This window comes from Macrobrachium rosenbergii, chromosome 20 (assembly GCF_040412425.1).
Source record: "Macrobrachium rosenbergii isolate ZJJX-2024 chromosome 20, ASM4041242v1, whole genome shotgun sequence".
Classification (NCBI taxonomy): Eukaryota; Metazoa; Arthropoda; class Malacostraca; order Decapoda; family Palaemonidae; genus Macrobrachium; species Macrobrachium rosenbergii.
The window spans coordinates 27,912,501-27,925,899 of NC_089760.1; the positions used below are offsets into that span (position 1 = coordinate 27,912,501).

General features: G+C 36.8%; 2 protein-coding genes across 4 annotated transcripts in view; one reads left to right on the top strand and one right to left on the bottom strand.

Annotated features, from left to right (window-relative positions):
- Positions 1–13,399, top strand: part of LOC136849181 (uncharacterized) — a 1,024,479-nt gene that overhangs the window by 76,008 nt on the left and 935,072 nt on the right. The gene's annotated exons all lie outside the window — the stretch shown is intronic.
- LOC136849176 (uncharacterized) lies at positions 5,957–13,335 on the bottom strand. Of its 2 annotated transcripts, none has more exons than XM_067122289.1 (3): positions 13,291–13,335; positions 11,825–11,921; positions 5,957–6,505 (listed from the first exon to the last, which is right to left on the bottom strand). In XM_067122289.1, exons 1-3 carry the CDS (start codon positions 13,306–13,308, stop codon positions 6,288–6,290), a joined length of 333 nt encoding a protein of 110 aa, XP_066978390.1. In that variant the 5' UTR covers positions 13,309–13,335; the 3' UTR covers positions 5,957–6,287. The 2 variants fall into 2 exon arrangements, with proteins under 2 accessions (XP_066978390.1, XP_066978388.1); XM_067122287.1 differs by having other exon boundaries at positions 6,363–7,455.

The following is a 13,399-nucleotide window of genomic DNA, read 5'->3' on the forward strand; positions in this document are numbered from 1 at the left end:
TATGATTCATCTCTTCTCTCGTTCAAGGGTTCTTTTACATATAATGCTGAATTCTTACTCAAGTTATTCACTTCAGTTCTTCCATCATCCATGCTAACATGCATCGCAACCCTGTTGTAGCTTCCGTTAAATTACATTGCCTGGTTCCCGCTTGTAATCTATGTAGATACTTCCGTATTCTCGTTGAAAAACTGGATTTTCTGTAAACATAAGCATCTCAGCTTGCATTTTAAGACCCATTTCTCATCTCACAAGAGTATCGGGATTGTCGACTCAACCAGCATTTGTCGCTGCTTCTTCCTTTAACACAGATAACTACAGAAACGGTGTTTTTCAGACCGTCTCATTCGTACATATTCAGACCAAATCATTGTTTTTCACAATCCATTGTAGTAATACTACTTAGAAATGAGGTGGTTAGAAAGTAATAATGCTTCTTGATGATGATACCAAGAGGCAGTAACATCACGACCAGTAGCTTCTCAGTTCCGAGGACGGCAGAGAATTGCCCTCTTTACACCCGCACCTGAAGTCAGTTAGTAAATTAATCACAAGGGTTCCTTTGCATCTGCATGCTGTACTGAAACAATGTACCGTGGCAACTGTGGATGCATACAGTTGTTAAAATTTACCGGGTGTCATTTTAACTTCCTATTAAAGAGATCAATTGGGGCAGTTCCATGAGCAATATATATTTCTGGTGTTTATGTTTTCCATCTAGGGAGTATATGGCTTATAACAGAAGTGATTATATTTAGACATATACATCAAGATTACCTGTTATTGCCACCAAATTTATGAATATGGCTTATTTGGCTTATTATGATAATAATAGTAAGGTAGTCGACAACATGTTACTTATATATTTATATTTGTAGCCTTAATTGTATTTTCTAAGGGTGCTTTATTTTTTTCACGTCATAAGCAAAATAATGCTGTAGTTCTCCAGGGGAAATAGAATAATTAAACCAGGTGTCTATGTATGGCGGGACATCCACCAATATCACGTTCGTAACCATTCTCAGAGGTATGAGGTAGTCCTCTGTGACCTGCACAAAGAAATTATAAAAAAAAAAAAAAATTCCACTGTTTTATTATTTCTGAATCCAGAAGAACACGCAGAATAGGCATACAGACTTCAAGGCTACTTTTAAATGCAGTCTGAGTATTTGATTTTTATTTAAAAACTATAGTATCTGGATAGGGACCGGTTAGTTCTAGACTCTAGAATCTTAATATATGTCACACAGCAGTGACATTAGACGTATTCGTAAAAAATTAACACAATTCATTGATCTCGAAGTCAAGTTTTGAGAAAATTAAGTTGTAGAGGCGTTTACACGAGTACAGCAAAGTGTCATGTATATACTGGTGATGCAAGTGGGTACTTTAAAATGTAATAATGAAATAATTTTTTTTTTCAAATATTCTGGTCAAGATCTTCCTTCATCGTAAGCGTTTGAATCAACGAATTACCTGAAGATAAAACAAAATAGCTCTCCTGAAACAATTTCTCCCAAATTAACAGGATACGACTGTCATCGGAATAAAGGATATTTGAATGAATATCATTAGAGCGCATAAACAGTTCTTCATGACGGCAGTCTTAAAAAGAGGAAATTTATGATGAGTCATCTTAGCCTGATTCGTAGCTAATTTATTTTGTATGAAATAAGTAAATTTTATATTGTTTTTCATAAGTAAATTTTATATTGTTTTTTTAATGTAAACTGTAAAATTGTTAGAAAAAAAAAACATAAAGTTTTATATTACAAATGAATGATGGGAAAATCTCAGAAATTGTCCAGCTTATAAGAACGAGGGCACTGAGTCGAACTGTGAAGATCTTGGCCTTATTGAGTGTGAATTATTTACACGGCCTTAAATGTCATACACATCCGATACACCTCCTTGCGCCTATCACACCAACTGATACATGGTCTGAGTCGACTCTTCTTGAAAACCTCAACGATGAGAATTATTTTTCTAGATCGTTGAACTTGTAATTTTCACGACATGTTTTTCTATATACTCGAGACGATACAAAATGCGTCTCTGATCGCGACTTAGTTGAATGCTAATTTCTAAATTTAAGGGCAGATAAATTTGCCGTATAATATTGTTTTATCATATTCACAGTTTGTGAACGTCCGCCTTATTCATGATGAAATTCATAGGTTGCAAGATACGTGAAGGTTGCAAGATACGTGAAATATTCGGTTGGCTGTACAAATACGGGCGGGCTCGATGTTACCACCTCATCTTTCGCGTTTTCGCACTACATTACATAAGGAAGTAATCAAGAAAATTAATTTGAATACTGTTCCTTTTCACAAAAGGAAAATTGCCAATATGTATGAATATATTTTTGAGTATAAAGATAACTTGGAGGGCAAACCATAAATCTGTGTAAATCTCTCTCCATATCAATAAGATTTGTTTTGGGTGCTGTTTTACATCGTAACCAGATTATTTAGCACGTATATCTTACAATATGTTTTCTTCGATATTTTTTTATTAATGCAGTCATAACGAGCGCATTCTCTACCTCTAATGAACAGTTTCTGCCGATGTCTCTGTCCCCTCACCCACAAAAGCCTTCGGTTCTATTTTCAGGCAAAAGAAATTGAAACCTTTACCCTTCGTTTAAACATTTGTCTTGAAGCAGTAGCATGTTTCATCTTCGAAGAATTTGTGATGGCTCTATTCGTTCCTTTTTGGAATTTTACTCATATTTTGAATGCCTCGTCTTTTATCGCCGTCCTAAATAAGGCTGTATCAGAGGGATTTCGTCTGATCAGTAACCCTGCCCTTAATATTTGTCCAAGTTTTCCTACTGCAATGTTGCTTCTCAGTCTTTTTCCATGGGTACTATTTCTGCCGCCGCTTTGTCGAGCTGCAAGAGTTATGTCATTTTTTCTAGGAGCTTTGTAACACCAGTCTGACCACCTCTTTCCATACGAGTATTTAATCTGAGGAAATTAATCCTCAGATTTCATGGCTCAATGACTTTCATTTTCTCCTACAGCTTAGCTTTGGAATTCTTTCTCAGCTTCAACTGCCTCTGAATCTTGCAATATTCCATCCTTTCAGAAATAGTTATATAGTTCCAATCAGGGTAAGATTCAGTCGTATCCTCCCCCCTTCCCAACTCATATTTTTCTGAGGTCTCGGTTGTATAACGGCGTTCGGTTGACAAGCGTCACTGGTCTCCAAATGAGAATATCATGGAGGCTGATGTCGCTCACTGGTCTGGTTTTGCAAACTTTATCTGCATCACTGATTTATGAAATAAGTGAGGTGTCTTTTTACTTTACCATTCAAGATGCTCTTAACATTTTGCAAAAGATATCAGGTGCTTTGAATTAAACAGAGCCTATGGGAGTTTGAGCAGGGTGGATACCCCACCTTGGTGCTAAAACTTAAAAGAAAAAAAAGATTTTTTAATGCTACGGTAAAGTGTGGTCACCCACCGCTACGTAATCGGTAAACTTATATTCTGTTCTGATTGAACTTAGGTTCAGGCCGACCCACTGAAGTTCCGTTGAGGCCTAAATTTCATATAACAGTCCATCTTTAAGAAATAGGTGCATAGTTCATTCAAATGTGGAGTTGTCTTTACGGACTGCTTTGCCCTCTCTTCACTGCTGATTTTTATAGAATATCTATTACGTAACCAGGATATAATTTTGAAATATGTCACTGCATAGGATCCTTATTCCCCAAATTGACAGCAGACACTGTACTCAACACTAGTACATACTCTTGATCCTACCTCTGTTTTATTCCATATTTTCACTTTTGGTCTTTCATAGGCTGTGCATTAACCACCTGTATAAAGGTAATTTGGATTGACCTTTTCCGTACGCCACCCACCTTGATGTGAAGACAAAAACACTCCTTAAAGGTTCTTAAAGGAGTTAGTCTTGACTTGCATCTATTTCCAAATTTCAAGCCTTTAGCCGTTCCTTACGAACATTAGTTACCTAAGATTATGCTTGAACCGCCCTCTCCACGTAGTTCTGCATAAAGTGTGTGCGAGGGAAGATCAACATTTATCAGTGTCCCTTTACATTCATCATAGAAAACGGTGTTGTCGCTCCCCTCCCTTCCCCCCGCCCGCCTTTATTTTACTCGTTTCGGAATTCGAATATTTAATGCAGGTTGTGTATTAATGATTACCCCAAAGTTAAAAGTGGATTTTTCCTGTGAAGTGGGTAAAATTGCAGAATTTGGATGCAAATTTGCAATATACTGCAATTTTCTTACAATTAAGCAATGCTGCGATCAATGCAAATTTTGCGGAAACAGTATAAAAGTAGTAATTATTTTAAAATTGCCGTTAATTTTCCACTCAGGATTCCAGAATTCCAGTGCTGATCGATACATATAACCTCGTGGAGTGTCTTGTTGATTCATGATTCTCATATCATTGGCTCAGGTATGCTTCATTTGCTTTTATTTCTGACTTTCAAGTATAAGAGCATTATTACATTCTTTATCCGTTTTCGTTAGCTTGTTCTTGGTTGACTTTACACAAAAGGAATTTTGAAGCAGAAAGTAAGGTTTGACGGAAAGTAAGTTGTTAAAGGTACAATGAGGAGAGGGAAAGAATTTATCGGAAATGGTGCAAGTAAACTGAAACCGTAAGAATTCTGAGAATGCATTTGTAACTGACTTTTAACTTAGGTATATGATAAAACGTTTAAGAAATAAGTCATAGAGAAAAGCGATGATGAAGTTGACTTTCCAAGTAAGAGAAAGGCTTCATTCCACCAAACATGAGTAACATTCAGTCATAGTTCTGCAAAATCAATGATTGGGGAAAAAGTGTCTAGACCGATGCCTCTGGAGACAGGAGTCGGAGAGGGCTGTACGGTTTAACTTGTGCGCTCACCACGAGCAGTAATACCCGTTAGCGTCATGGTAGTCCCAGCGCTTGACCCGGGGCCTAGACCTGGTATTTCATTTTATTCAAATCCTTCGGGCCAGCCCTATGAGAGCTGATATTCAGCTCAGTGATCTGGTTAAACTATTTTAATAGTAAGTGTCGTAGTAGTAGTAGAAGTTTTGCCAGCTTTATCGAAGTGGCAAGTCGATGTTCGGTTGTTTGGATTATCCCAACTTGTAATTGTGGCCTATTAAACTTGGTGACCAGAGGTAAGTGTTTTCGGTACAACTAACTATCAAGTTTCCTAGCTGATAAGCTTGATTTGCTAATGCTGAGTGGTGGAGAGGATCATTTCTGTCATTGTTCATTTAGCGAAATAGTTGCAGGACCATATTAAACTGCAAAGAATATTTTTTGGGCATTCGAGTATAACGAGACTGCTGATACTGTTTCCCCTACTAGAAAGAACAACAATGATTTTGTTTTAAAAGTATGGTGACAGTGATGTTTGTCTGTTGGGTTCGCTTGTTATACAAAATTTATCAGAAGCGTTTAGGCTTCTTGGTTGATTTGTGAACGTATTTTCAAAACTGTAAACAATATGCTATATTGCATGCAAGCTATAAATGCCTTAGAAAAAATCTTGTGAGCCTGAGTTATGCAGATTTTTATTGAACAGATTGACTTTTTTTTGTGGAAAATTGTTTTGATCTACTTAGCACTTTTTAAAGAGGCAAATTAGGTTCTGATTTTGTTGGCATCTCAGATCTCTTTGTAACCTTTTGTCACTCGGACCCGACTCCAAAGCTCCTTGCAGTATTCTAAAATGAGGTTGCAAGCCTTGACCACCCGCTCTGGGTCAGTATTAATGGTTGTTACGATGTGTTAAATGCATCATCTTGAAAAAAGGCCATTCGTTTCGTCAGATGATTGTTTGCAGCCATTATTGTACACTTTTTTTTTGTTTTGGATACAAATGTCCCTGATTTCTCTGGCAAGAGAAACCTAAAAGCCTTAATTAAAGGTAATTTTGTTGTAAACACAACTCAAATAAATCTGTGGAAAGACTTTATGATGCCTCTTTATTTACAAAAAAGTAAAAACAAAACTCAAGAGATTCAACAATAACATAGAACTATATACAAGACATGTGTGACTGGTCAGGATCGGGTCAGAAGGACATTCTATTCCAGGCCGAGGATGATTTCCTACATGTCCTGATCTCCATCACAAAAAAAAATGTCATTCACAAGGGAAGGATATGATATTTCCCTGTAAACGTCAATCAGACATCCTGATGGTGGGACGTCTTATAAGATTCATTGTGAGGATTACAGGAAGCGATCATCCACGACCTGGATGACTAGAGGCCGCTGTCTCTGCCGTTCGTAGGAACTCAGTGGTGTCCGTGGCCCACGTTGTGCTTGACTCCCCACTTGAAATTCCCATGGTAGTCCGTCATCGCGAACGTATTCACCCAAATAGGGGGACCTCCATAGCCCGGAGACCGTCGGGATCGAGCCAGAGTAGATGGGGCCCACGGGAACCAGGGGGCGTCGCTGTTGTCGAGCTGGGCGCTCTGGACGCCCAAAGAGTCCTCGTAGGACTCGGGTACTGTGATGGGAAAAACCAGTGATCACCAGTTTCCTAAACTTTAGTTTTCTTGGGAATTTTTATTCCTGTTTGGGAAGCTACTGGACAAGAATACAAGATCTCTGGAAGACAGAGGCTTCTTGTGTAGACAAGGGACTTTTCACTGAGTGCTTACAGTTATTGTTTAATAATGGGCAGTGGTAAAGATACCTTTCATAATAGTTAAACTCAAGACAGCGGTTGTTGCAAGTTTTTGGAATGTTTAATTGCAAAAAATAAGGATCAAAATATAGTGTTCTAAGATTAAACTTGTCAAATAATGTAATTTACACTGAGATAACCTTAATGTAAAAGTGAATAAAAACGATGCTGTTGAAGTACTGCTATAATCAGGAGTCAAAAATTCTCTCCTGGGAACATGTAGAATCAAAAGCGTTTAAAAATGAATGATAACAAGATCACTGTTTTTGTACAATTGTTAATAATTACACCTTTTTTTTTAGAATAAATCTAAGGTTTTTTGTTTACAGGATTAGGTCACAGGTCTCCTGTAGTATAGTCAGTCTAGTGTGTACGCATTCGGGAACGGAGGCCCTAACAAAACCTCAGCTGACGATTCAGAAATGAAAATGCTCCTAAACAAAGTAATTAATCACTGTGGGATAAAACGACTTGAATTACTGCGATGTTCACGAGCATTCTCCTCGTACGTCTTTCCCTATGCCTTAAATCACTTTGCATATATTTTTCTTAATGGTATCCTCCGGCGTACTGGCTGCCGGCGCGATGGCGAACTCCCCATTTGAAGTTGGCGTTGTAGTCAGTTTTGACGAAAGTGTAAACGGGCCCAACTTTACCCCTCTTGTAGGTACCGTGGTGAACGGGGGGAGCATAGACTGTGTCCCTTCGTTGGCGCAGTAGGGCTGGTTCTTCAGCTTTGTGCTCTTGTCCAACTATGGATGCTATGGGTGCTGTGAAGGAGGAATACATTCTACACTACTGCTTGGTAGGAGGCATTACAGTCAGGGAAATACTGCATCTCACTTAAAGTTCATGTAATTTCGGGGTGAAAAAAAAGGGGGTTTATCCGGGGAGGAAATGTTTCATTATTCAGAAAATAAACTTATTGAAGGACTTTTTAATTGAGGAATAGAATAGTTTTAAAAGGAAGAATTTAATTTTCATTCAAGGAGAAAAACTTTGTAAATCTGGAAACAATGGTTGATTCAGGGGAAAAACAATGTGTTATTCCTTGGGAAACAATGTGCTATTTGTGATAAAAATTAATTTAAAGATGGATTTTTGGGTTCAGTAGCGAGATACATTATTTCAGTCATACTCTTGGAGAAACTGGTAACTATAAAGGATTTCTAAATCCCTGTTTACTTTGAAAAAACAAAATCTTGCTTTCGGGGTAGGCTTATTTTAGTCATATTTTGATGTATAAAGAGCGTGACTAATAGTAATAACTGCAAAATACTTGTCTTACTTTGGCGCAAGATTTTGTCGTTTGAATGAAATGATAACAAGCATACGGTACTTCTGACAGCATTCAACAAATGATTACTTAGAGGTGCCTCCACACCACAGTAAAACATGTCATAAACACTCATCGGCAACTCATCGCTTCCATATCACAAAAACGTTGAAAATAAGTCACCGACTTGTATTCAGCTTGTTGGTGGTGTGTGCGCGATAAGTTACCGACATGTGTCTATGACATGTTTAACTGTTGTTTGGGTGCGCCCTATATAGTATCCAAATCGGACGAGGATATCCTGCTTTATTGCTTGTTATAATTTCAAAAGATAGGTAATTTAACTGAAGCATAGCCATAAACTAAAATAGGCAAAACATCTACTGAGAAAACTCAACAATATACCTTATATTCTAGTAGTTCACTATAAAGTAAATTTCATATATCTTTCCATTACTGATACATAAGGCTACAAGAGAAAGAGGTAACTACAGATAATACTTGCTGAGCACATTATTAAGTAGCTTACTAAAAGACCTGATCTCCCAGTCAGTGAAATTCTACTATACTACTTGACGCTATACGTATTGCTACAGAAAGAGGGTAATAGTAAGTTATTTATCTGACTTAGTGACTATTTATTCTATATGTAAATATAGATACTCGACTAAATTTCTCTAACCACTGAGCTATGACATTTTTTTGTACAGTTTCTAGTATCGATTCTACTTTACGTATCTACTTTCCGTATCTGAAGTGCCTTACCTTTTTCGTTTCTGCTGGATTACTTTCTCCCTCTCACACGCATCAGTTGCTTTTCCATACTCATTAACACATATATCAGACTCCTAAGGCCTATTGCAAGTTTCAGTAACATTTTTCATGAGTGTATTACTATAAACGAGTTTTAGGCTCCCCAGAGGGCTGTTTTCTCCAGTTTAATTAGCGCATAAATATCTAATTTGAATTCACGCAGGTAATGCATACCATTAATTCAAGCTAAGAGTTTTTTCAGGAATCATTGGATCAGTTTCACTGATGTTTAATTAATAAGGCCAATTGCCAACACACAGATTCGCTCTTTTGAGTGTCCCACTTTTTGCCAATTTCAGCTTTCTTGATACCTTGCCTCGGCGGTACTTAGAAAGTTTGATGATCGCAAAAAAAAAAAAAAAAAAAAATCTTGAACCCCGAAGTGGAAATTCATAAAAGTGAAAATTAGCGGCTCTCACTTTACACTAACCGTCCTACTAAAGTCTACGGGAAAACAGGGCCAGCATTCTCGTACTATAAACGAGACAAGAAAACGCACCCAGTCATAGGTTTCAGTAAAATGTAAGAAAAAATATCGTTTAGAAGAAAGAAATATGATGGTCTTTTTCTTGTTATGTCGGTTTTGTGTCTTTTTTGTGATATAAAAGCTATTTAACGTGAGCTGTGGTCTGAGTCACAGGGGTGGTGCATGACTTCGCAGTCCAAGGGTTTATTCAATTCGTTAGCGTCAGCGTCCTGTCAATTTTACAGTGGTGATAACATTTCGTGTACTACAAAACACACACACACAAAGACACACTTATACATATATCTTCGTAAAAATGAAGTCGGTTTGGAGATATTCCATCAGTGTTGAACACAGCTGTCACGTGTTTATATTGGAAGTTTAAAAACTTTACGGAAAAAAGTAGTTTTCACTCAGATTCCAGACATATTAAAAGAATCCATATGCATAACTGAATTAATTGACCTTGAAAATTTGTCATCAACAACGAAAAAACGCAGTTCAAGTGAATTCCGAAAAGGTTAAAACTAACGTGAATTCTCCATGAATTAAACATCTGTTTTCGAGGTCACTGACCATCGATGTTGAAACTACAACTTTTATTCGTCATTGAGAATAATTATGAGATTGGATCTTTTTCTTTAAATTTAATCAAGTTAATTTTATTCGTTTAACATGTCTAGGAATTTCATGTGCATGCAGATGGTAAAGTGGAATAGTTGCGTTGAAAAAAAGGTGACTGCAGACGGTGTCACGTTTCCAAGCATCTTTGACACCATAGCCAACATCTGTGGCAAAATTGAAGTGGTTCATTTGATACCGCCGTAGTTGACAGCTATGTTTCCTCTTCAATTTTGCCATTCTTGCGAGCTTTCTGGAGCAAAATTGGCGACGAGACACAATGAAATGCCAGAAAACGTGATCGTTTGACATCGTCTAAGAAGCACAAACCAGAAAAGGAAGAAGCAGACTTCAGTAAAGTTTATTGTACTCGGAGTCAAAAGATATAACTAGTTCAGAAGTTTATAGGTCGGTTTATTCTTTTCGTTATTTATCGTTATGAACGTTATTATTTGGATGATGTTACATTCTAGAGAGAGAGAGAGAGAGAGAGAGAGAGAGAGAGAGAGAGAGAGAGAGAGAGAGAGAGAGAGAGAGAGAGAGGTAATTTATGACATTTCTGAATTCGTGAAATATTTCTGAGAAAGCGTGTGTGTGACAGGTGTGTTGTGACTATCTCCTACATGAGAGAGAGAGAGAGAGAGAGAGAGAGAGAGAGAGAGAGAGAGAGAGAGAGAGAGAGAGAGATAATTCACTGTTATGTGGCTATAGTTTCAATTTCTGAAACATTCTACATAGGGAAAAGAGGAGAGTGACGTCTATTTTTTTTTTTACTTCTCATCCTGCTAAGGATATTCGTGAAAGGTTTACATGTTCTTTAGAATCTACATAATAACGACTCTTTATTCTCTGATTCAACGAAAGAAACTACGTATTCAAAGAAATTTAACCGAATCAAACGTTTTAGGAAATAAGATTAGCACAAATTTACGGAGACCCATTTTTCTGTGATGCACGAAACTTACACCACATTAGTGTCTTGGGCGACTATCCCTTCATCTTCTTCTTCCCCAACTTCTAAGAGAGGAAGGTCAGACTCTAGATATCCTTCCGAAAAGTCTTCTTCGGAACTGAAATCTCGTGAGGTCAGATCCTCCCCCTCATCGCCTGCTAGGGAGAGTGTGTATGTGTAGGCAGTTGCTGGTTATTACGGTTACTGTCAGAGAGGTGACCTTTTCATGTTTCGTGGACATGAATTGTACAAACAATGAACAATAGAAAGCGGGAGATAAAACATAAACTGATCGGACTGGGATATGACGTTGCATCCCATTCATACATCACTTGTGTTTACCTACTGTAATGCACCTATTACAGAGTTTTCTTTAACTTTTGTGTTAAACCTATATTTACCTGTTTACCCCTGGGTACTGCGAAACGAATGTCGTGAAAATCATTGTCTCATTCTAAATTTTATATCCTAAAATTTCTATCACTAGGGTAACAAATAAACACTATTCTTAATCTCAATAAAATCATTTAGAAATATTAAAAAGTAGGTAGTTAAATACTCTAGGAATTTGGAAAAGAGTTTAAAAAAGTAAAATGATTTCTAATAGGGAAATTTCTGGACATAAGATGGCAATATCTCAAAGGTAAATAAAGAAATCAATCAATCATTCAAACCAGAGAACATTATGTAGGCCATATTTAGTAAAAGAGTACTGTATACATTATCATTCTGGAGGGAATTCAGCATTTCACAGGGAAAATGCAAGTAAAAAAATGGTAGAAACGCCTGTAAGTTTCTCCACCAAAATATCTTATTAAAATCTCATTAAGCTAAATTTTCTAAACACCTGTTCATTTCCTTGCAGTAAAGTTATTCATTATGAATAGTCACCAATAAATCATGATCTGAATCCAAACCCTAATTACTGAAATCAAACTTCATAAAAGAAACCAATGGTTAGCTGAGAACAGAATAAACATCAACAGACTTTTTTGAGTCAGGAATTCTTACCAAAGTTTTCATCAAGAAGAACGGCTCGGCGCGCAAGGCGACCCAGAGGCTCGCAGTTGACAGATACCGCCATTGCCAGTGTCACGGCTGCTAAAATCTGTTCGGGAGATGAGATAAGAACTTTCATGTACATTTAAACTTCTAGTTAATTTTGTCCACCCACGAAGATTATCTTGTCTGTGTTTATTTTCAGAAACCTGCCCGAGAGATGTAATAAAATGAATAAAATTAAGCACAAAGGACACAAGCTCACACATGCACCCATATATGTATGTGTATATATATATATATATATATATATATATATATATATATATATATATATATATATATATATATATAATGTGCGTGTAATTTTAATCACTGTAGATGTGAAGGAACTTTACGAATGACATTTTCAAATAGTACATAATTTCCTCATTAAATATTCTGATATTTAATTTTTTAACACAATTGAAAATTCAATATAATCATTCCAATCTTAAAAATATTTTCCCTTTGGCAGCACGATGAAACTGAGTTGCTCTGAATATGCAAAAATGAACGTGTGCTCATTCAGTTATTTCATGTACCGTATTTAGATCTTTTTTTATCAAAGACTAGGACACAATAGGGCATAAAGGTACTCTGAACAAATGCCACATGAAATAAAGGCAAGCGAAGGAAGAGCAAGCCGAGAGTGCGTTCTCAATTAGCATGAAAATGACGCTCGTGTTAGTGATGCCTTACGTTCATAAGAGGCTGATTTTAATACTAATATCAAACTTCATACACATTATCATCTTTCACGTAATGCTAGTATGTATGTGTTATATGTACAGTTATTGTGTGTGTAGATTTGTCTTTGGTTTGGAGTCAGTTCTGTATCTGGACCATTAAGTTTGGTGTCCGAATTTTGTGTCAGCTGCACAGAGGTTAACATTTGAGTTTTTTTTTTTTTTAACACAGGTGATTATTCAGTTTTTGGTTTTGTTGCATAAGTGATGGTGTTCGAGTTTTGCTTTTTTTGTATCCTCATGCTTTATTTTTTACATCATCAGTTCTCAAGTTAGTGATATCATGATGGTAATAAATGCATGAAAATATTTATCGATTAATGTAGTGATAGGCAAAGCTTACGTAAAGAGGCTAGTCACAAGACTGTCGAAATTAACATATCGTATTTTTCAATTATTAAATATTAATGCTAGAGATGTATTAGACAGCCATGCTTTCTTTTTAATGACAGAGATGATAATGGCCAGTATCAGGTTACATAGATTTTGAAAACATCAGAGTAACAAACTTCTCTTTTTCTGCGAGTTTCACTTAATGCAAAAACTGGAAAGATGCAGGTGCAAAGTAGACGCAAAAATGCTCTCATATCTCTTAAGTTAGTACAACTCTTACTAATCGTTTACGTCAGTGTGTAATATCAAATCAATCAGTCTTGATGAAAATGACAGGAAAAGCCAGCACAAACTTACCAGCTTGATGCCTGCCATGTTGCTTAGGAGACCTCGATTGCAAAGAGTGGTTTAATGTTGAGGTTCGCGCCATTTATACACCTGGGAGTTGGCGGGAAATCCTCGAGTT

Coding starts and splice junctions, on each gene's coding strand:
- LOC136849176 (XM_067122287.1), bottom strand. Junction 7,456..11,824: donor TCTTCTTGATGAAAACTTTG/GTAAGAATTCCT, acceptor CCTCCTTCACAG/CACCCATAGCATCCATAGTT.